Here is a 25,062-nt window from a genome sequence, read left to right on the forward strand (position 1 = left end):
GGTCCAATAGTGGGCCATAGTGTCCCATAATGTCCCATAGTAAAGCTTAGTGTAACATGGGGTGGCATAGTGTCACCATTCTCAGCTTGGGATCGAACTTTTCCTAGAGTCTAACGACCATGTATCCGGTCATCCACTCACGATTGGTATCCCTCACCTGTCTATGACAAATTCAACAATATTTGTGGGCTTTTGTACCAGGGGTGGAGTAGCTCATCTGCGGGAAGGACGTCTCAATGGAAGCCACCGGGGGTGGCTAATTCGGAATTCTGGACTTTTGGCCTTCGCAGCGATTCAGCTTGACAGTCTCGATGTCAGCGTCTCTTTCGTAAGGATTTAAATTATCCAATTGTAACGGACTGAGAATATAGCAGGAATTCGAAAAAAGCCATTTTACAGAGTCAGTGGATAAACGCAAAATAATTTGGAAAGTTGCCATTTAGAATTTTTTTTTTCCAAGTATATTCTCCATTTTTTTAATCATCACTCGCCCTTGTTACTCAGCATTCAGTATTTTTCAGGTATCTGTACCCATTCGAAGGATCATTGTCAGGGGAGCCATCTCTGAAGAATTAGCAACCTTTTAACTGAGAGCCGCTACTTTACGGATCGCTTTACAAGCTAGATCTGCGCACGGCTCGATGATCCTGAAAATCGGCCTCTTTTTAAACGGCTCCGAGCTTTGCTCTTCTCATGGAAACGCTTGTTCGGCTGTTCGAAGCGTTCACAAAGCTGACGACACTAGTCAAATCATCGAAGCGAAAGAAGAAGGTGCATCGAGAGGAGAGAGACCTTGTAAGAGATTTTTGAGTAAACTAAAAAAAAAGGCGTTATTCGTATAAATAAAAAGTTGCATGGTTAACGTACTTAGCGACTGGACCCCATCAGTGATTCTGCAGCTCAGAAGGTGTCCCAGCGACTCACGGGTGGCCACGAGTCACAACTACGTTGTAACGCGGTTTGGGAACGTCCGAATTCCATGGAGGTTTAAGCCGCAGACAGCCACCTATTTGTTCTTTGGGTGCGCTAGGTGAGGCATTTCTGATTTTTCACGCATTTCAGTAGTCAGTCCCTAATTCTCGCGGGTGGTCAATACCCAGATGGTCCCCTTCATTTTGTCCAATTTGCACGAGAGAAAGAAATCTTTTGTCTGGTCCTCTAATGTTCCTCTGATCTCCTCCTCCCTGACCAAGGTCCAGGACTCTGTTGCGCATCGGCCGTTTCGCCTGAGGATCCGGCTGTCAATTCCAGGACTACGTCGAGGAGGATCGTAAACCGTCGTAAAGCGTCTTCCTCGAGAAGAGGGTCAATCCGGATGAAGGGAGCTGAGGTAGACCAAGGCAGGGACCAGGTCAGGATATATACTATGTACAGAGTCAGCTATATCTATAGCGACTGGAAGGTAGGCAAGGGGTACCCAGGGGCAAAGGGTACCGATTCATAGTTCTTTCGCTGGGATAATTTCTCGTGAATCCTCATGCTCGTGATCCCTAGATCGAAGCCACCCACGATCGATCCATTAGGGCTCCGCGGGGTGCGCGCGTACGCCACCATCAATATGGGCAATACTCGCCATGGGCAGCCTTCAAGATTCAACCCTGAGGGACACCAGCCAGTCGGACCCTGACCACGCGATGTGCTTCATCCCCGTCGAAATAAACCGGAGGAATCATGGTGCGCGCGCTGCAGCCTTTACTCGATTCATTCTCGGATATCGCCGCTACTAATTAACGAGAATCCGGTTTCTCTCTGCTGGTAGCTATTCTCTCTCGCTGGATTCACTTGACCATCACGCTGGTATTATTACGCGAGACCGACGACTTCTTCGATCTCATGGATCGAATAGATCCGATCACTTGATCTGCGAATTATCTTTGCCTTCTACGTCCTATAAGATATATCGAGTTCATTGCCTTCCGATGTGCCTTCCAGGAATCATTTGGGCAAATCGCTCGCGCTGAATCATTTGTGGTTTTCGTAAATGGCTACTTCGATTGACAGCCGTGTAATTAGCGTCTTGGAAATTGTCCCCGGAAATAACTTGGATATTTCTACTTCTGTATTATCCTTTCTTTTTCACTCTGATTCTTGACGATCGCGAAGACTTTTCAAATGTTTTCTTTTTCGACTATCAGATAAATCAATGTGAATTTGATTATATCCTTGAAACAATGATTTTGATCGATCCTCCGTCGATATCGATTGATTTTACTTAAACCGCTAATCGATCTTTATTGCAAGATCGGGATCTACGTGATTGTGAGGATCGCTCGATCGGTATCTACCAGCCAAGTTCAGCAAGTAACTAAAGCTCGTTAATTAACTTGATCTCATAGACAAACGAAATGAAGATCAGACCACGTTTCCTGAACCGACTGTACCAATCGATACGGTACCAATATATAAATAAAATTTAATCGCAAAATCAATTAGTAATCATATTCGAAATGAAAGATCGAAGGTCAAACGATTTCACCTCGTAAGATGCAGCGCGCCGTCACCGTTACGAAAGATTTCGGTACGGAGCACGTAATTATGTGGCATTATTAAAACGTATCTCTGACCAACTATCCACGGCAAGAAGAAACATGGGCCCCATTAGCGCTAGTAAACCGTGGTGGCTAATTAATCGGAGCAATTAAGAGGAGTCCGGGCCCAGCGCTTAGCCAGCACGTCCGCGTTGATCCTTTGCGTTCCTGACTCCGTGACACGATGATCTACGTTCCTGGCACGGCCATTTATTAAATACAAGACCAACATCCGTTATTTTCTTTTGCTATATTGTCCAGGAAGAGTGGAGGGCGAGAGGTGGATGCAGGAAAGAAAAAAAGAAAATTTATACCTATATACTCCTACCGGCAAAAATAGGAACTAAGAACTAAGAAGAAACTAAGGACGAAAAGTCCTCAAGATCGATTGACACGTTCAACAGTGGAATTGCGAGACTGAACGAACGACCAGTTACGTAAATACAGATATATCGATGTACAGAAGAAAATTCGTAACAAAAATTCCACCCGAACTGACGAAATGACGAAAAAATTCAAGCCTCGTCTTTATCTCTGCTGACTGGTCCATTGCCAATCGGAAGTCTGATCGCGTTCGGCCATACGTCATCTTGCTCGATAAAACGAACCATCGAATTCGTATTAACGCGCCGAACTGCGCGAAGAATGCAGAACGGAACTTGGAATTCTCGAGCGAAGATCGACGACCGCTTGACAGCTCTTCAGATTTATAGAGAGACAAGATTTTTCTTTCTTGGTCCACTTGGCAACCCTCGTTTCCGTTTACCTTTATGACATTACGTATCTTCCGTCTTTCTTCGTCTTGCGGGATTCGTATCGTGAGAAAAAAATGAGAGACAGGAAATTAATATTTCGTGCGTTCGATCTGTTCCGGATCTGTACGATCGACTTTCGATCTATCGATTGTTCTGGTGTAGTCTGTTGGTGGTATTGATTGCCGTTACTGTTATTATTATTATATTGTTATTATCATGATTATCAGGGAGTCCCGGCCCGTACGTGGAAAGGAGTGTTATGACGTGGCGTTAGCTTTATGTATAGGATAATTAATGATGGGAGTGTGTGAGAAGCCGCGCCAGGAATGATTCCCTGAACAGGTGACCCAGCCGAGATCATTCTGGTTCGGGGAATGATCTACCAACTGCAGCGTAAGAGAACCACCATAAGCCCAAGTTATACGACCTATGAACTCGAGGTCAGAGCAGTGGGATTAATTAATATTTGTAACACTGGGGGGAAGTAATTAATTACCAGTCACTTCGGACCATTCGTCTTAATACGTGGGTTATGGGTTATGCCCGTCCATGGCACTGGTCCATTGGCTCGTTTGTTCAGTTGGCCAGATAACGATCTTGATCTAATGAAAACATTACGTAGTCCGATGCACCGTGCCAGGACTTGGAACAATTAGAGACTCTCTCTGCGGGACGTGGTAGGAGACCCTCTTGAAGTATGAAAAACAGTCGTTCACTGATGAATAGTGAAAAAAGCACTTAGTTTGCCTAATTCGCTTACTTCGCTCATTGTCAGTTCCCTTTGGTTCCATGAGTTTCCTGTACTCTGGGCTTTTCCCATTCTCTTGTCCTTTTCTCATTGGCTCTCCTGGGCTCTTACGGTTCCCGGCCGTAATACGTATTGATCACGGCTGAATGGCATTGTGCCTGGCCGTTTGTACAGTAATAAATACATAAATGTTTAGCCATAACAGAGGGGATAATTCGGCGTGTAGCCCCGTGGGTGGTGTTCATGGGGACGTAGGTCTCAGCCTTACCCTAGAACCATAGCAGCTCCAGGTAAGTTATGGGGACCTCGGCGAAGGCCTATGGTGTCTCGAGTCACACGCTCGCGGCGAAAACGTATTTATTAAGTCCAGACGGGGTGGAAGTAATGGCCCGAAAATCTTGGGACTAACTCTCGGGGGCCCGTGGCGAATCACTTCATCGAGAAACGCCATGGTACTGGGCTACACTGATGGGGCATCATGGACTCTAGGACTGAGCTCCTCCGGTGGCTACGAGGATCATCTCTCGTCTTTATCTTATATTTTTTTTCACCTGGCTTTCCTTCCCCTCTTGCCAATCCTCACTGACAACCCCCGTCTGCCCAGTCAAGGGATGACGTCTTCTCGGATGCTGGGCCATGGAAAATTCACTCGAAGCCAATGGCGCTCTCTTAATTAAGGGTGGACGAGTTTGTTCCTTGGCGAAAGAGCGAGGGCGATGGAGTCGTTGGGTGGCGAGGGGAGGCGAAGAGGAGGGTGAGAACGGTCGACCAGCGCCTCATGGCGCCACCGTGGTTGGATCCGCTCGACTGGCATCGAGAAACAATAATTACCTCTTAGCTTTGATGTCCCCGACGTGTTCGCACCCCGCCCTCAAATTTTTAAGGTGTCCCGTGCTTCCACAAGCACACTGTCACGGTCCAGTATCCATGTAGGGGACTCCGAACCTCTGGTGCCCATGCACAGTCAAAGTCCTGCGAAATCCCATCACTCTGGAATTCCACGCTTGGGGGACGCTCGATAAGCGTCGATGAGCGTCTGGGAGCGTCTCCATTGAGAAGTTGGGAGACATTTTTTCTGGTCCCTGCAAGAAGAAAGGGCCACCCTTTGAACCCATAAAAGACGTCACGTTAGCTGCCCGTTGTTTCACGCCGACCAACAGTTCCTGAGTAATTTCTTCAGGTTTTAGATTGAATGTACTGAAGAATCGGGGGTTGGCTTACGATCTACCCCTTGGAGAGGCTCATCCGAGATAAATGAATCTCGCAGCCTTTGTGTCAGTTTATTCGGTTAGTTAATGAGGATGAGTGTTAACCTATATTACTAATATCCTGGGGCTTCGAACCCCCGGACAGCAAGCCTCGGGATAGGGTGTCTCTACCCTGCTGGCACTCTTAGAGGCTCCTGAGGTTCAATGGATGCCGAAGATCTGGGGATCAAGAGGATCTGCACCTGTCATCGATAGTGTCGCCAAGTTCGATAGAAGATCTTGGAAGGAGGACCCCTCAGGGCCGTACGAAGAAGGACCGGTGCCCTTTTAAAATATTTATACCAGAAGACTCTTTACTCGAACACGGAGATACACAATTATTCTGATAGCTGCGCCTGATGGACCACGTGCACTCCGTTACGCAATCGTCCTTACAGCTACGTGCGAGGTCCTGCCAGTTGGTTCAAAGGATTCGAAGGGCGTGGTTGCGGCGCCATTGAAAAAAAAACCTGAGGTGCGATTCCGAAATTTCGGTCCCTCTGCCATTGTTATCAGACACGTCGGTAGGCACCGGCGACGGCATTTCCCGGTGTGGTCCTTGTGGGAGGAAACGTCCAGGCGCTTATAGGAGTTAACACTGCGGTGGTCCAGGAGGCCCCGAATGCCGCCGCATCTTCATTTACACCTATTCATCTGTAGGACGCGCGTTCGATTTACGAGCTACTTCATCTGCCGACCTAGCAGCCTCCTCTTCTTGCCGCTCTCGTAGTTACGACAGGCTCGTGTATCTTATACAGCTTTGGATAATATTTTTATTTAAAAAGGATGGATCTGATTTACTTTTCACTTGAGAGAAATGAGATTAAAATTTTTTTATTATTTTATATCTACTAATTGCGGAATTTAAAAAAAAAAGTCAAAACTTTGCTAGTTCCAAGAAAAAGTCAGTATACTCATCACGGTGGTCTCTTCTGACCTCAGCACCTTTTCAGCAGCTTATAAAATTCGTCACGGTGACCTGGACAGGGTGGCCAATTGCAAAAGATCAGAATACTTATATTTCCATCTTTCTCTTTTCCAGGTTAAAATTCAAAGGAATACGGCGACGAAAGTACGAACGAAAAAAAACGACCGGTGTTGCAAGATTTTTCCAACAATTGTATCACTCCCGATCAGCTTCCGGACGGAGATCGTTATCACCTAGAATCTCTTTTTTTTTTTATTACTGTGTTAATTTTGAAACTGCCAAGATATACTTTTTTGAAAATTCTTTCCTGGAGGTTTCCAAGATTGCAACATCCCTCAAGTATGATTTGCCGAAAGGATCCTTTGGAAATTCCTTTGTGCTACTTGGAAACCATTTTGCGAGCGTGTGTGGTCCATCTACAGCATCCTTCTCGATCACCTTGAATTCCCAGCCGAGTTGTCTTACCTCAACCACCGTAAATAATCAGAGGTACAGTAGAGACGTTTAGAACCCTAACAAATAAATTCCAACGTAAAGAATCGCAAATTAAAGGTTAGGTATCGGCCGAGCCCTTCTAATTCTAAATGCTTTAATTATCTCTCTTTTAATTATCAGCACAAAGTGATCCTAGGCGTGGAAAGGAATAGAGGGTTATCGGGAATCCCAGCGAGTCCACTTCGCCAAGGGTTCTCGTCGTCTGCCCAAGAGCTTTCCATTGGACTGCCACGTAATCTGCGTCTCTCGAATGAACACTCGCCAGACCATCAGTCTGCTTTTGAGCTTAGCCTGGCACACTGACAGAAGCAAACTGAAATCTTGACAGCTGCTGAATTACCGTCCGGTCATCTATACGGGCATCGCTGCTAAAAGCCACGTGCGCAGAGTGCAACGGGTGCATCCCCATACAACGCGTGCATCCTAATACGGATGCATCTCTATTTTGGTCCATTTTTCGGATGCCGAACCGTCGACTGCGGAAGCGACAGACCCCTCGAATATAACGTTCGAGCAAATCAGCTGCCGGTCTAGCAGAACCGGTTGCAAAATGAATGATAGAAAAAAATGGCAAGGTAAAATGATTGAAATTGTTAAAATCCCTAAGAGCAATTTGATAAATCAACAAGAAATACCTATTGATGCTAAGAAAAGATTCATCTCCTGGACTCCTGAAACAAGCAGCTATGTGTACAAGTATATACTTTTCAGATGCAGTTGCGCGGGCAGCAACGGACACCTGTTCGAGATACCAGCCGGACATTCCAGGTGTAATTGGCTTGGATTTTGTTTGCTGAGGATAAACCGAAGCGTCCGACAAATACTGGCGTCTCTGTCGCGGCCCATAAAGCGGTCCTCTTAAATAAATGGGTCCTCTGTAAAAAGGTAATTGGAGTCATTGCGCGAAATTAGTTGTGCACCAGGCTTAGCGAGGCCCCGAAGCGGTACCAAGGCTCAGACCAGTTCTGAACAGACGAGAAGAATAGTGTGTACCGGCCATAAGGGTGACTAAAGCAATGGCGAGCTTGTGTCTTTGTGGAAGAACAAATTCACGTTAAAGTCTATAAAATTGAATCGTCCAGAAGTCTGGAGCCTGGGAAGACCTGGACTCCATAACTGTGCACGTATAGATACGTTCCCATACGTCTGATGCTCCCAAGACATAGCGCACCTAGGTGCAGGCATCCTCGTCTCGCTTTGATACATGCATTCTCGTGAACCGAGGGTACCTGAGAGAAGGACGAAGCCGGGAGTCTAGGTGGGCGCGAGAGAGAAAGAGAGAAGGAAGAAGAAGAATTGAGCGAGGGCGAGGGAGAGAAGAGAAGGAGACAGAGAGTGGAATCGAGAAGAAAAGCTTCGTACGCGAGAAGCGGTCGAGGTGGGGGCTCCTCGAGGCGTGGCAGAATAAAGGTCCGCCCACAACTTCCCCTTGGAAACCACGTGCTCCGAGTGTCAGGAGTGTCAAGAGCATCCGATCATCTTACACTGTGAATCTGAGAGAGGTATACAATTTTAAAGATTGCTAATCTTCCTCAATCTGGACCAACGTGTCTCTTAAGTGATTGTCAAAGACCCTCTCGTGTCTGAAACTCGAGGCTCTGCCTGGGATTCAGGAACAGGGGACGAAGAGGATGCTGGGTCCATTGAGAAGGCTTCGCTCCCGAAGTGCGATACCTGTTGAAGAAGCGAGTGATGCTGTAACGGAGACAGTTTACGAGGTGCCGGCTGGAGGAGAGTGAACAATTTCACGTGGAAGAGGAAGAGGAGTGTGCCGCGAGAGGGAGAGGGTCAGCGGGGTAGAGCGAGAGGAAGAGAGAGGCTGGACCGAGAGGCGGTCCAAGATTTAATCGGCGTTGGGGGGCTACCGGGGAACCCAGTGGGGGGATGGGGCGCCCGAGATCGGCTCTTCCGCGGAGGAACGCGTGCAGTCGCTAGCCGAGGCCTATACTTGTTCGGTGAAGGGTATTGGTCGCGTTCGAGAGAGGAACTTCGAGAGGACGACGGGAACTCGGATCCGAAGGTTCCTCGATACGATCCTCACTGGATTCATTCGTTCGGCTACCTAGCTGCCTACCGATCTCTCCTTGTCTACCTAGCTACCCAACCATCCAACCACCTAGACCGGCTACCTGGGGGTTGGCGGCAGCCCACACTCTCCCACCACTCGAGAAAGGTCCAAGGGTAACACCCTCGTCCACGGGGGTGAGTTTCTACGCCGAAGGCGACCAAGCCTACAGTCACCCGACAGCCACTCGGACGAACTGGAACCCGAGACACTTCACTGACACTTCATCGCGACACCTCCTAAGTCTGATCCATCTTGCTGGACCTAGGAGGTCGCGGGTCATCGCTGTACTTTTTATTGGTTTTCCCTAGTTTTTTTATTTTTTTTTTATTTTTCTTGGGAACGATCTTACCACGAACTTGACCCTGGTGCTCCACTTCGTACGTCGTACCCGGGTTAAATTGCCCTTGCGGATTCATCCCTCTCGCGACATGTGTGCTTCAACCTGGTAAACCCCTAGTGATATGTTGCTTTGACCTTTGGCCTTCGATGACCGTGGATCGAACGGGCGCGAGTGTTTGGTGAACGGTGCACGGGACTTTGCGCAAAGACGCTGCGAATACAGAGAAGTGGAAGAGGCAGGAGAGGAGAGAAGAGGAAAGATGAGACTGTGGATGATGCTGGGTGCTTTGGCGGTGGCCGTACCGGCTTTACCCGCCGAGATCACCAGGAACAAAAACAGAGGCAGAGGATCCATGTGGTGGTGAGTAATTTCATCTCGATACGATAACCGTTAACTCGACGCCGGTCGTCGCTCGTCGATCGCTCGATCAATCATTCGAATCGCTCGTTGGCGTTTGCTGATTGTTTTCACGACTGTAGAATTAATCTTGGCGACACAGTTAACTGCTGTACCTTTAACTGGGTAACTTGCAACAGGTTATCTCGATGATTAAATTATCTCTGTATAACATTAATATCCACTTTACACTCTTTTTCTTTAGTATCATTTCCGTATTGGATCTCAAGTAAAACAGTAAAAATTATAATCGTAATATTTTTTTTACAAATTTTCAATTTTTTTATCAAACTTCTTCGAATAGCCAAAAACCAAGTCCAGTAGCTCGTTGAACTCTCCGGAAGCGGGAGCCACTCGGTTAGTGCGGCCCAAGAGTGAACAGTGCGAGCATAGAGTCAGAGACGATAATAAGAGACAAGCAAGGTAGAAGAAAGTAAAAGATTTCGTTGGTGAAATGTTTTCGAGACGGGCACCTTTGGAATTCTCAATTATTTTTCGAATATTCTCCGAAAAAGATGACTTGTTTCGGTAGTGGGATTCCTTGGTAGAAAGCAAGAGTGCGAAGAGTCTCATAGAGCGAGTCCCGTATCGGCATTAGCATACACTCACGTGTTATACCAGGTGCGAAGAAAGTGACCAAAAACGTCGCGACGCTCAGGATCCGTAAGACTATTATTTACGAATGTCGACAGCCGCGCAATATTTCCGTCGACAAAATGAGCTTTATCCCACTGTAACTCAACATCATCGAGTCCTTGAATTTCTGAGTAATCCTAATGAATCAGGATAGTAATGAATCAGATCTGATCTCCCTCGGTCACTGATAGACTTTTATTTTTCATCAGTCGGATCTCACGCACTCCGGAGAGTAAATCCTGCTGAGAATTTGCGGTTTGTGGTCAGCAATAAATTCTCATCTGCTTATACGAATAGATTGAAATAAAGAAATAAACCAATATAGAGGTACAAGATGAAGTGCGCTAATAAGTAATATCGACTCGGGCAATCGAAGACCGATCGATGGAAACGCGTCCTTATTTGCCGCTCGATTAGTTTCCAACCTCAAACCTCAAGCCTGAAAGGCTGAACCCCGGGCAGACCTCACGCCCGTCTCTATTAGCCTCTAACGATTCCTTCGGGTAGGTTCGAGGAGCTAATGGATCCCGTGCGGCGAGTCAAATGGATCCATGGATCATTGGACATTTCGATATTGGACGAAATCCCAAGTTGAGCGTCGCTGAGATTTTCTGCTCGACGTAAATTACAAGCAATATCCTAACCGGTCCAGAGCACGCTTTATTTATGGACATCACTTATTGAATGCATCGTATAAGCCATGTATAAGCCGTACAACGTCTAACCCCGCGTGGTTGCTCGCGGATTTTACACAGCTTAGAGACTCCCTCGCCCTTAGCCCTTCGATCCCACCGATCCATACGATCCATACGATCCATACGATCCAAGAGATCCAAGAGATCGCTCCCCCATGAGGATGGAGGAGTGAGGTACGATGCGGCAAACCATAAAAAATATAACAACTCCATAAAGAAAGAAAGGAGTGATGCATAAAAAGGAGAAGGAGTCGCAGCATCTTCTCATCTCCGGTTCTCCATCCTCGACATTCCCTACTTCACGGTTTCTCCGATCCCTCGAAATTTTCTCCCCTCGTACGCTCTTTCAAATTCTTCCCTGGCTTCTCGAACTTCTTAAGCTTTCCTTCCATCTCGTCTCTCGCACTCATCTTCGGGGGACTACGTCATCACAGCGAGACGTGACAGTGATTAACTGTTTATTATGCCGCATGACACTTCTTCGGATGAAAGATTCTATCTCCTAGTTGTTTACAAAGCGTGAGCTATTTCGAATATTCCCGAGGGACTTGCTGCGCGACTCTTTTTCTCCCATACGCAATGGCTCCATGGGGATCGAGTGTGCATTCTTTTTTCTTTTTTCTTTTTCTTCGCCATCAACCAGAGTGAACGAGTACTCGCGCACCCTGATTTATACGGTAGCTACTCCGAACTTGGACCAGTTTTGCTAAAGCTAATCCTTTGGCTCCCCTTCGATTCTCCGAGACACCCTCTTCACGGCCGATTCAATGATTCCGTGCTGGAAGCAGCCGGATCGAACGACTCGTGGGTAATAAATGACCCAAGTGATCGAAAGATCCCAAGAGACTAGTCAGAGAGGACTTCCTTGAAAAGCTGATGAAGATCAAACAGTCAAAAGTTCTCACGACTATCCGGGGAGATCGATATAGAGCGAGGTCACGGCTGATCGATTGCGATCAATAAATGTCTCTCTTAGCGATAGCTCATAGATCCAGTATCGGTAATCAATATACGTGTTTACTTTCAGGGGAATAGCGAAAGCCGGAGAGCCAAACAATTTGTTGCCGATGTCGCCAGCATCTCCACACATGGACCCAGCCGTCTACGCTACCCTAAGACGAAAGCAGAGAAGACTGGCCAGAGAGAATCCAGGGGTGCTCATGGCAGTGGCCAGGGGTGCCAATCAGGCGATAATGGAGTGCCAACATCAATTTCGAAATCGCAGGTGGAATTGTTCGACGAAGAATTTTCTCCGGGGGAAAAATCTCTTTGGAAAGATCGTGGACCGAGGTGAGTCTCTTCTCGCGTGAGATTAAATCTTCGTGATTATTGCTCAGGGTCCAGTTGAGCCAAGTCGGTAGTCGGTGCGTTGTCTTTCTGCGATTGGCGCGAGACGTTCTCGTTCGCGCTGCGAGTGAAAACGGACCGCTTCTTGCGTCGATTCCTTTAAGGCGCTTGGTCTTCGCAGGCCAAAAGGAGCAACCGAACGTGCAGACAAAATCGACGTCCCTCGAGGCTCACGACAAATTGTTGATCGGATCGAGATCGGGATCTCGATCGCAACTGGCAATCGTCCCAGTCCTACGGAGAAGTGGACGGGGACCTTCGTAAACCTTTCCTGACGTGCTTTCTCCACTTTTTATTCGGCTCGGGGCGGTCGCGTTCGCTCTGCGATATTAAAAGCTCGTAAATAATCGTGGGGGTATCGTAAAAATGCAAAGCGTCCGAAAAGGGGGGATACGAAGGGGGGGCCTTCCAAGAGGGTGGATGGAAACGTGTCAGCTGATTTATTTACATTTCACGAGAGTCTCTCTCGTCGTGCCAGCGCTTGGTGCCTTGGCGCGACGACGCAACCGACGCCAGCGACGGCGGCGGCGTTGGCGGCGGCGCTAGGCGTCAACAATCAACATCGCCTACTACCAACGTAACCAACAAGGCCCATTGCCAGGTCCCCGCTTTCGGGAGTCCGTGCGACCGTTGTAAATTGTAAAGCAGTCATTGTGCACGTGGTCCAGGATGCCCAGGACGTCCAAGCTCCATTATCATTCGAATGAGGATTAAAGTGAAAGGGTTTTGTCCGGGGCTCGTCTTCGTTTCGGTATCAGTGCGTGGCAGAGAGGCTGCGTAGGGTCGTTCGCTACGAAGGGTAGCAGCGATGCTGGAAGGGCAGGAGGGGCAGGAGGGGCAGGAGGGGCGAAAGGAGAGTAGAAGAGCCCAGTAGAAAGGGGCGTGCCTTCGGTTCGAGGGCCCCGGGCGCGTGCCCGAACCGGCCAGATGTATGTTTTGCAACCTGATAATGGACCCCTCGTGCCCGCTTGGCTCCCCTGCGGCTCTTTTAGATCTTCTCTCTCCGATTGTAAGCCGAGCTTTTTTCCTGGCGGCCCATTATGTCATACGTCCCCATATGGCCACTTAGTAAAAAAGGCTACACGTTATTTTACGGTCTGTGTATGCGTGTACTTCACGGCCAGTGCTTTCCTGCATTTATTACTTCTGGTCCAGCGCAGCCTCCGCTTTATCGTGTACCAATTATTACCTAGATCGGCAGAAATGCATACGGTAGTCCTTGTGCTTTGTCATATATATATATATACGTGTATATATGTATATACGTGCCAGTCCATTCGAAAGTGTCGACAAGTTGACTGATCGTCGGGCTAACGGGTGTCATTAACAAAATAGGATTCCGCTGTTTTGTCAGCCGCAAAGACAATTAGCCTCGCTTGCTCTCCATTAATTCTTCCTTGGCGTCGATTTGTCAACGGCCTCCCTGCGTGGCGTCTCCCAAGGGTCTCTCTCTCCCACCCCCCTTTATCACCCCTCACCACAGCTTCTTCATCAAGAACTCGATCGCCTCTGGATCTCTAGAGCCGTACTGTACTCCTGGACGCAATCTGATCGTCGCCGATGCAGATCGTTATCAAGGATTTGTAATGCTTTCGACGCGCAGAGCCACCCTGTGGAGATTAAATCGGTTTAGAGACTTTTACGAAGCCATTGTCGAGGCACCGGTAACACGCCTTTTCTAAACGGTCATTTCCGGATTATGAGGTTGTACCATGGTCCTTATATGCAACGCGTGGACTTTTCTTTTTTTTCTATTTTCAAGCGAATCAGAAAATCCTCTTGATCTCGAAAACTTTTGAGGTTGTTTGTACTCGATATTATAGCTGGTAGTGAGTGCGTTCACAGCCTGTAATCATTTCGCCGCCAAGAGCCACCTACCGCGCAGAAAATATTTCTTTCTCTCTTGATCCTCCCTTGCGGCTCCTACCTCTTCTCGTTCCCTCTCTCTCTCTTTCCCTCTCTCTCTCTCTCTCCCCTGATAGATATACAGTACCTACGCGTGACCTTCGGCCTAATTAGTGCGCCAAGACGCCAAGAGGCGAGTTAGGAAAGTCCTTTGCTGGAGTCTCCAGGGCGAATTGTAAGTCGATCAGCGTCCGATCGTAGAAACGATCGAAGAAGGTGCCGCGGAATTGCGAAACCATCGCGATTCCGATCGCCAGCGATTCACTTATAAGATACGAGGACGATCATGCGAATGAATTAGGTTAGGTTAGGAATTTCGAGCGGGATCGTACGACACGTGTAATTTTTATGAAGATCCATGAAAATGGGGTAATAGACCAAATCGATGAAGACGACTGTCTGTAAATTCAAAGGATTCGCGATATTGGCAACACTGACGGCTCGCCGCGTTCGCAAAGACACGGGAAATGAACTCGTTGCCATTTCTAATCACGTCTTCATTAAAGGCACGGTCGCGCGCTCCGGATATTTTCGTTCGATCCGCGTCGCGTACGTTCCAGACATAATCGGCCATTTATAGGATAAATTCAATCAATACTCGTCCCGACTCCGCGCATAAGACGTGACTTATATGGAGGTTGCCTGTTTTTGCGATGGCGTTACGCCGCTATAAATCGCGGCCTATGATGGGCTACATGTGTCGACGGCACGCCACGGTTTCTTGCGAAAACGTGAGCCGCGATTCAAGCGGGTTTCCTGTGATTTTTACATCTTGTTTGGTTCCCTCGCGGGCACAAGTCCTTCCACGGCCTATATGGCTGTAATGTCCCGCTCAAAACTTCACGATCACTCCGAGAGGCCTCTGAGAGAGTCTCTTTACGATTGCCGCTCGGCCGGGGATACCAACGTGAAAGCACGTGAAAGCACGTGAAAGCTTTTATACTGCATAGGACTGAATCATCTCTTGGAGGTCCGACCTCACCGGCCGGAGCCTGTTTCAGGCTCAGTGAACCTCGAGTCAACCTCACCGAGGACAATCAAGCGACAAGGTGGACGACGCTGTCGTCGAGAAGTCGCAGTAGCAATAATTTCCCATGATTTTATCTTTGCGGAATTTCAGCTGGACGTAAATGCCTCTCGTAAAGTTCCCGCTGATGTCGCTCAGGGCGATCTCTTGGGGACTTTAACGTTTTCTACCTATCCCAGTGGCTCTGAGAACGGGACTGCACGGCTCTACCGATTCTATGGAATGCTTCAAAAGTATAGTCAGATTTTTATTGTTATTATTATTTCTTTTTACTTGACCTCATTTCATTAGAGCACGCACCTGTTCCGGGACCACTGGTCTCGGTGGTGGGACTTGCTCGCCACAATGTACAAGAGCAAAGTGGAATCCTTGGGACTTTGAATCCTCTTGGCAACTGTTTGTTCTCGGTCACGTTACCCACGTTACACCTTTCGCTCGGCTGTTTGAACGCTGATAGGCAGAACCATTTATTGTCCCAGGAATAAGGTGGTAGAATGCGGAGCTCAAACATCGGATTATTGAGCAGCATTTCTTCAAGTTTTTCCCATAGGCTCGGGTAGGCTCGATAACGATTCCACGTCGCGAGTCTCTTATCTCGTGTTTGATTATCGTAAAACGGTACTGACTTACCCGGTGCCAGAGCGTTATTGACCGACCGGTATTTGACGTTCTTCGAATTACGAAATCTCACGGAAAAGGGGGTCGAGATGAGTTCACCTTAGTTCTCGAAGGTAGGACGAGAAGGGAAGGTGAGAGAGAGAGAGAGAGAGGACGAAGATCCAGAAAAGAATAAGTGAAAACAAAATGACGGATGCTGGTATGTTTTTTTCTTTCTTCTTTTTTCATCCTTGTTCAGACCCCGAACGAGGCGGAGGGTCGGGATCCTACGCAGCCATACAACTTTTTAAAGGCCCGGCCGTGTTTTCTAACGGGTGACACGTTTTTGCTTTCGGCGTTAAACCCAGTGACATCTTGGCTCCCTCGTAAGCCGCTCGGTCACGGTAGTCCGAGATGATGACAAATAATATCTGGAACCAATCAAATTTAGGGGATAGCTTGTGCACGCAGGGAGATGACCGTCTACTCGGTAACCGGCTGGAACGGTGTAAATCTTAAGGCTCTCTTGCCACCCCGTAGCTACGGAATTTTTGCTTCCGTTTGTTGGCTGCTTGGGGTTGTCCTCTCTATTCCATATTCAGGGATTAGGGAAAACGATCCTCCCTCTGTTCTGCTCCTGGAGCGAGAGGCCCAACTGGATGGGTCCTAAGACCCAGCGTACGTTGCAAAGACTCGTGACGAATTTGGATCTTGTCTCGAAATTGGTTACACTCGATCATCTTCGGATGGCTATACGTAAAAGGAAGCTTTTGACGTCTTACTTTTGCCCGATTCCACGACTTACATTGAATTCCATAAACGGACCTGAACCTCAACCGAGGAGAATCATCCCTTTGGCGTCGTTCGCTCTGCTTTCTTGAGTTTCTCTACCCTGGACCAAGTCAACATCCACCTGATTCATCTTTGACTTTTCGAAAAATACCAGCATTCGGCACGGGACTCGCGTCCCTGGAATCTCCTGGGACAAGCGTGGACCCGGGATAGTCGTCTGATCTTGCACGGCCACAAAGGTGCTGCCGAGCACCTGCGTCTTACATGCAGATAAGGTCGAGGTCCTCGGGTCACGGAGGTGCGGGTTAAGGTCATCCGCTCCCTCCACCTGCGCGGTTCACTCGGGTTCTCTCTCGGCACAACTTAAGCCCAGACACGCGCGTAGAGAGGAAGGCAGTGGTCCAGGACGAAGAGGCAGGTAGTCTGCCGAGGGATTGAGACGTTCTGACGTCACCTCCCACGCGCCTTCGTCGCCACGACCACCGTGAAAGTTTTGTCGGCTTACGAGAGAGTAATCTCTGGGAATTAAATCCCTGGCCAAGAAGTGTATCTGGCGAGATCTTGAGATATTTTGGAAATTTGGGAACGCAGAGTGATCTCACGAACGGTAGTCTTGACTACCAATTGGATTGGGTCGAAAGAATATCTTTTGGACAGTTGTTGGTCAATTGGTGTCAGGTCGGCGACACAAAGGCTGCTGGGCCCGAGTAGCCTGCGCTCTGCTGTCGTAAAGTATAATCTTGCGTAATCAAGAGATTTTTTAATGGTTTTACCTAAAAACTTAAAAAAGGAGTATACAATGGCTATTTCTACATGTTTTATATAACGACGCAGAGACACGTATTGGATCAATTTTTAAATTCGTTTTCAGGTTGCAGGGAGACTGCGTTCATCTATGCCGTCACGAGCGCAGCTGTGACGCACAGCGTAGCCAGAGCCTGCAGCGAAGGCAGCATCCAGTCCTGCTCCTGCGACTACACGCATCAGTCCAGGGCGCCTTCCGGTGCCAGAGATTGGGAATGGGGTGGCTGCTCGGACAATATCGGATACGGCTTCAAGTTTTCACGCGAATTCGTCGACACTGGCGAACGCGGTAGAAACTTGCGGGAGAAAATGAATTTGCACAACAACGAGGCAGGAAGAGCTGTGAGTTTTATATTGCTTTCTCTTTTATCATCTTAAAGTCGTATATCGCTTATCAGCAATGATACGTGCGACACGATTCATCGAGGGTGATAGTTCGATACGTCATGGTTGCTGAATTTGTTTACTTTCGTATTGCAGCACGTGTCTTCGGAGATGAGGCAGGAGTGCAAGTGTCACGGGATGTCGGGGTCCTGCACGGTAAAGACCTGCTGGATGAGGCTACCGAACTTCCGGGTAGTCGGTGACAACCTGAAGGATCGTTTCGACGGGGCCTCCAGGGTGATGGTCAGCAACTCCGACAGGGTGCGGAGCAACAGCAACGCGATAATGAGCAACTCGGCCAGCAACTCGGTCCACGGGCACAGGGAAGGATTGGCTCGTAGGCACCGATACAATTTTCAACTGAAACCGTACAATCCGGACCACAAACCACCTGGACTGAAGGATCTGGTCTACCTCGAACCGTCGCCACCGTTTTGCGACAAGAATCCAAAACTGGGAATCCTTGGTACTCATGGACGTCAGTGCAACGACACCAGCATCGGCGTCGACGGGTGCGACCTGATGTGCTGCGGTCGCGGGTACAGGACCCAGGAAGTCATCGTCGTCGAGAGGTGCGCCTGTACCTTTCACTGGTGCTGCGAGGTCAAGTGTCAGCTCTGTCGTACCAAGAAAACTATACACACCTGCTTGTAAGTAGCCGACGCCGACGTCGGCAGCGTCGAAGCGGGATGATGAAGACAATCGGGATCAGTCAAACCGGTTCCGGTTCCAGCCACGTCCTGACGCCGTGCGGGAAGTTTCCATTTGTTTCGACGAATTTCGAAAAATCAAGCGGGAGGGTGCAGGGTGGAATTTTTTTTCAACCCTCTTCAACTCTGACCATCGACGACCTCGAGGAATTCGTTTCTCTTCTAAGAGAAGGATTGGAAGCTGTTCGGAGATACCTTGGAACTTTCCTTCTTAATGCCCAGTATTATGCAAGATGATAAAACTATTTATTATAACACATAGAGACACATACTAAAGACTGATGAGTGACGCGCATAATTAGTTGATAAGAATTCACATCGAATTTATTTTTAAGGAATCGAGACAATTTTGTAAATACAGATTATTAGAGAATATTAGTGTCCCGGAGTGACCCGTCGACTTGCTAATTAATAATTACAATAATTATCTTTAATGTTCAGCAGACCAGGAGAGACGGAGAGGGAGTGACGAGGCGCGTTTTTGAATTTTTGCGAATTTTTTTATGTATTTATTATAACGCAAGGAACGTGAACGCGCAGGAAACGTGATTTAACGTGGTTGTAAATAAGGTTAAGGCCCAGCATCCCCTGAAGCGGTTTGTCCATCGCGTTCGGGTCAGCTGCGCAAGAAAAGACTTAAAGTATTTGTACATAGTGTAGCGATATAGTGGAAGGATGCGTGACAAAAAAAAAAACAGAAAAATTCCGATCGCTTCTTAATATTATAAAAAAAGAAAATTAAGGATTCTTTAAAACGCCACACGTACTTAAGCCCAATTTCCAATATCAAAGTTCCAATTATCCCAGCGTCTATTATTAAATTATTTTTTTATCCTAAATGACGTTATAGACTTTAGATTTTTATGAGACTATATGCTACCCAGTGAGGAAGGTATACACAGGTCCGTCCACGAGTAAAATGTTACTTTCGGGGGGTCAACTTCCTGTGTCTTTAAATGTACAAGAGTCCCCGGGACCTCAGGTTTTATTCGTGGCTGGACTGCAGCCTTATGTTGATTATGTAAAACGGTCATTGTAATGTTGTGCATATATACATACGTAGTACGTAGCTTATATATGTATATATATATAGGATCATTGCCTCATAATTTATATACAAAAATCTATGAAATAAAGTAATTTGCACGTGAAAAATATTTATTATTTCTTTAACCGTCTCAGCATCTTCCTTCGTCTTCTTTGCGTGTCGTGTCCTGAGAGGATTCAATATTTTTCCATCTCGTGGACCGAGATCGGGAAGCGACAAAATAATTTCGATTCTTAGCAACTGGACATCGGGCAACTTCATAACTCGTGTATGAGGGATATCGTGGGAGGGCTGCGCCGGGACGCCCTCCGGCGTCTCTCCACAGCGCGGCGAATGCTGCACGCGATGATAAGCCTTAAGAATCCTCAAGGAATCCCAGGATAAAAGGGTTTCCAAGCGTTCCGGATAGGAGGCATCGTGACGCTGCCATGGTTCGAGCTAATAGTCCTAAAACCGGAACAGCGGTTCTCCCACTAGACGCTTCGCTGGCTGAAATCGATCGACGCCCAAGTGCGCTGAGCGTCGGCGTCGGTGAAGGCTGAGCCGGGCATTGCAGTCTCTCGGCTTTGAGATTTGGAACATACCTGTGCAGTCTGGAGGGACAAAGAATAAGGTTAAAAAAAATGCGAAATGGAGTAAACGAAAAAATAATATGAGAGTAAATAAACAATTAACCAAAGTTGTGACACAGATTTGAGATCGATTAGGTAAAACTGAAAAAAAATGAAGGATCGACATAAATGCGCTTATCAAACGCCAGATTATTCGATGGTGTCCACGGTGGTGGCGTCCCTTGAGAAAGAAGTCAAGAGAGTATGCTGCCCCAGGGTGAGGGTCCATTAGTCCGGAGGATGCTGGGGCCGAGAGGATCAGAATGTTTTCGGCGAGCACGCGTGATGGTATGCGTAATAATAGTAAAACTGAATGAATCCGGTAGGCCCGCTAGGGGTTGGCCGGGGGTGGAGGGTTGGGCTTCTAGGAGGGGCCGGGCCGTGGACCGAGGGAGAAGATGCCGAGATCAAAGAAGCCGCCGTGAGAAGTGGCCGGCTGCTCGAGATTCTTGTCTCGGGATGCTGGGAGCCTCCCGGAGCAAGAATTTGTTTTAGTATCATAGGCGGCCTACAGGGGCGTGCAAGGACTATAGGGACTATGGGGTATATGCGCGTCCTTAACCTTGGGTCCTGCCAGTGGGGTCCATCGTGAGGACCAAAAGAAGCTGAGGTCTTCTTTCCCGTCCCCCTCGTGGATGACCTATCTGCACTCGTCACCTCGGGCCAGAGATCATCTGCCTCCACTTTGATCTCGTCTTCCTGAATTTCTTGCCCTCCCCCATCCTGCTCCTTAGCCCCGGTTCCTCCTCGTCTGATTTCCTTCCTATTTTCCCTGGGTGGTTCCTCGGTCCACCGTGGAAGGGTAGATTCCAGCGGATCCATCTGGCTGAGCTATGCCGGAGGAATACGAAATTCGGACCAGGTCCCAACAGCCACTCCGGTGCACGTGGTCGCATCAGGGATGCTGCACGCGTGTCATCGAGCACAACACGCCGCGTGTCGCGGGCCCTCTTGTACTGATTTTATCATCGCGAGGCTCTCATAACCTCTAAATGTTTTCATCGCCTCTATCAGATGCGAGGCCATCAGCGAGTCCGCCCTTTATGGTCGGTACGGATACCGCTTGAGAGTTGTCATCCACCCTCCGCGCCATGGACCCCGTGTATACGGTATAGCAAGTCAGAAGAAGCGAAAGAAACTGACGGCGTAAATCACGTGGTACCAAGAGAGGGTCAAGCAAAGAGAAAGAGAGCTGATATATGTACAACGAGAAAGAAAAGGTCATCCGACTCCCAGGACCGAGAAAACTCTCTCGGCTCGAATTATTCCCGATAAAAAGCTCGAGCGTAAATCAACTAATTTATGGTTTTTGCGATTGAAGTCTGGTCGGTGCGCGAGCAGCGAAGACGCTGGCTGGATAGAAGTGCGGAATGGCAGGAATCCTTTAGCGAGACTCCCCGTTCTCTTGATGGTCACCATGGTCACCCATGGTCAACGTAGTCCAGCTCCTCAATGCGTGGGAACGAATATCGGAGGACGTTCCGGACCACACCGTCGAATTATCGCTGTTTTGGCATGTTACAAGAGATTCCCTGCTGAATCGCGAACCTCGGGACTCTGCGGAATCCGCTTTCGGGACTGTGGGAACAGAAAGGGACTCCGATGTCCCTGCACCCTCCTGCCGGTATGTTTCCTCGCGAGATTCTCTATACTGCTTTTTTTTCTTTCTTTTTCTCTTACAAGATCAACTACCCAAAGTCAGGCTGAATGACCGTCCGTCCACTGGTCTAGTTTGCGCTTCCATCTCGAGGTCATCGATCGAGTTCAATGTTTGCTATTGACTGGTATCTGAGGTTGGGATAAAATTTTGCAGCATCTTCATGGGTCCATGAAGCAATAACGATACTCTTGAAGACCTCAGACTATGGGACCAGGACCACCTACGTCCACGTCCGATCAACCTGGACATAATCCTCCAGGCGAACCCCAGTCCGACTACCAAGAGATTTACGTGTCCCGTTCGCCACGGTGCCCATGATGCCCATGATGCCCATGGTGCCCATGGTGCTTGTGGTTACCAATGGTACCCATGGTATCCATATTGACTATACCACCAAAGTTCCTCACGCTGCTCGACCGGTATAGCTATACTACTAGGGCTTCATTACTTTTTTCTGACTCCACGCATGGAATGACTTAATTCCGAGGGAGCCGAGTGCGTAATCGTTGGCTGCGGCTACGCGCCGCTTTCTTTCCCTTCCGTAAAAGCCAATGGTGATAGAGAAAGAGAGAGAAAAAGAAAGCAGAAGCACACGGAAGTCTCTATGTGTGTCTAGTGGCAGTGTTGGGGAGCGTGAGTGGCGTAGCGAATCACTGACGGGCCGCCGGGGAAACTAACAATCGGATTCCCTTTAATTCGAAAAACACACAGCCGTTCACTGCTTGCTTCTTTCCGTCTTTCTCCCTCTCCCTCTCTCTCGCACACTCTGTCTCTCTGTCCGTGCGCGCTTATTCAATCATCCACTGGCCACGCTGTTGCGATGCCACGGTCCGTAACACGGATACATTCAAAGACGTTCCCGTACCTGACGGCGACGACGCCAGCGTCGAAGACGAACCATGGCCAATTCGATTATTTCATTTCTCCAGCGAGCGTTTTTCATTCGAGGAAAAAATATGGGTTTTCGGGGAATCCCGGCGCGGGCGAGCTAATCGAGTTAACGAAGAACCAGCGAGATTCCTCGATTCAAAGAAGAAGAGGTGAGAGGAGAAAAAAAAGTATATAGAAGGAAGGAACACTCGGAATCTTCTCTATTGATCTCCTTCGATTATCGACTCGCGGGAATATACCGTTTCCATTTAAAAGTATCACAACCCACTCTCACGGACGTTTCTATGGAGACTACGGTCGCCGTAGCAGCTGAGACGTCGGCTGCGACGACGACGCGGGATCAAAAAAATAGAAGATGACTCGACCGAGCGACTAGCATCCCGGGCTACAGCGAGTCGCAGCCGAGAGAAAAGGTAGAACAAATACGCAGGAGAGCGGCAAATGACGTTTCTCTCACCCTGGACCCAACGAACAACCAACTTATTAATGCCGAACAAAAAGCATCAGCCGCATCCAGGAGCCGACGGCCACCTAGGTAGCTGCTGGACCCTCGATAGAGATTCGACGCCGGTACCAGAGTGGACCCATCCTCTCTCGACACCACGTCCCGCTAATTAATGATTTTACGATATTAGAAATAGCTCATGGGCATCCGAGCATATAAGGCCCAAACAGCCCAATGGTCATCCCGATCACATCCCCGGGACGTCGTTCTGCCGTCTTTCGAACTTTGTCAGTATATCAATTTACTTAGTCATTTTCCAGAATCCGACAAGAAACCAACCGGTGGACCTGGACCACCTGGTCATCCGAGGACTCAAGTCATTCTCCTGTCCGGCATCTTCTCTTCTCGCTCTCTCAACGACAAGACTATTACCCACTGAATTAGCATACTCCTTGCTGCTGATGCTGATACCGATGCTACCGATGCCGCCCAGTTGTATCTACCTGTTTCCCTTTGTTCTCGCTGAGGAGAAAGGAAAGCCGATCAGCAGAAACAAAGCGTGACAATCATCTATCGTTCTTATGAGATCATCTGTCCCTCTCTCTCTCTCTCTCTCTCTCCCTCTCTTCTAGCAATAAGTCTCCTATAAATCTCTCCGGGATAGCACGTACTGTCAGCAAGAAGGGAGTCAACGAAAAGAGTGGCGAAGGAAGAGCGAAGGGGGCAGATGGAGGGGAGGAGGAGGGGAAGGAGGAGAAGGAGGAGGAGGTTGCGTGGTCCGAGTGCATTACGCGGCATGAGTAGCAATTCTTCCAGGAACACCCATATCGTTGCTGGTTTACCGTAGTCCGGACTCCGGAGCATCTACCCCTGGCTAAAAATATTCTCTTGATCAATAATTAATAATAAAACCTGATAAATATCTTTTGTTTCCTTCTAATGTTAAATTTGGAGAATATTGAGCAAACTTTCACGAAACATTACTCGGTAGCTTTAAACGTTTGGATCTATCTGAATCGTATATAGAAGCAACGTGAATGATGTTCGGAAGCGAAGTAGCAATAACTAAGCATACGTGAGTACGTATAGTCCAGGTATTAGGCTCCTTCTTGTATCGTCAAAAGAGAGTACAGGATAATCAAGGCATTATACGCGGGGAAGATCTTGACGAGTCACGTGAGATGACCGGGAGATGTACCGGCATCGAAAATTGGATTATAAAATAATTTCTGGACCACCGTGGAATCGTCTTTCGTCGGATGATAAAACGGTGTCAGGCAATTACATCGTTTACTTGGAATATGAAAAATTAATGGTAGCGAGAAGGACGAAGAGATACAGGATTGTAGAGAGGAAGAGGAAGAGATATGAAAATCTTGCAGCATCCACTTGGACCCATCGAAGGCAACAGACCCACCGCGGCGTTCCGCGAGGATCATAATTACGAGGCGAGACTGCGTAAGATAGGCGTCAAAATCGGGACCTGATACTTCGGGCCCCCATTATCGAAATTGATATTTTATTTGACCACCGCACCGTAATCTTGGGTTATTGAGTTATTTCTCGATAATTACAAATCAATAACGATAATTTAACCGAGGGTTATTACGCCACCTCGAGCGAGAACCAATGAGGCCCCGAGGGTCCTTCCAGTCCCCAAGAGTCCCCCAGTGTCCCAAACCGGCAGGTACCAGGTAGCATATCACTCTCACCTGCTCCCTCCACTCCGACTCCTTCCTCTTCCTTCCTTCCTTTGCTCTCACAATCAGTGCGGAGAACCACCGAAAAAAATGTTTGTGGTCGCAAAACAAAATGTCACGTAATTATCGTGGTAGGTGTTCCGGGACGGTGATACGTAGTCGGGCAAAAAACTTGAGGCCCAAAAGACGGCCTCGTAAAACGACGTTTACGGGCGAGCTACCAGGCCGCCATTTTTACCACCACTCGTCAGATAGCCACTTTCCTTGCTTCCTGGTTTCCGGGAGAAGGTGCCCCCACCCACCCG

The 25,062-nt window shown here is 48.2% G+C and overlaps 1 protein-coding gene across 1 annotated transcript; it reads left to right on the top strand.

Moving 5' to 3' along the window:
- The first annotated feature begins 102 nt into the window (after positions 1-102).
- Positions 103-19,543, top strand: LOC107275111 (protein Wnt-1). The gene is made up of 12 exons (XM_015754911.2): positions 103-328; positions 522-795; positions 872-1,030; positions 1,194-1,402; positions 1,495-1,674; positions 6,321-6,695; positions 6,822-7,276; positions 7,413-8,903; positions 9,227-9,469; positions 11,864-12,126; positions 17,376-17,650; positions 17,789-19,543. The coding sequence occupies exons 9-12, from the start codon at positions 9,369-9,371 to the stop codon at positions 18,344-18,346; spliced, it is 1,197 nt and encodes a 398-aa protein (XP_015610397.1). The 5' UTR covers positions 103-328; positions 522-795; positions 872-1,030; positions 1,194-1,402; positions 1,495-1,674; positions 6,321-6,695; positions 6,822-7,276; positions 7,413-8,903; positions 9,227-9,368; the 3' UTR covers positions 18,347-19,543.
- The last annotated feature ends 5,519 nt before the right edge of the window (positions 19,544-25,062 follow it).

The sequence above is a fragment of the Cephus cinctus genome, unplaced genomic scaffold (assembly GCF_000341935.2).
Source record: "Cephus cinctus unplaced genomic scaffold, Ccin1 Ccin1_scaffold0123, whole genome shotgun sequence".
Classification (NCBI taxonomy): domain Eukaryota; kingdom Metazoa; phylum Arthropoda; class Insecta; order Hymenoptera; family Cephidae; genus Cephus; species Cephus cinctus.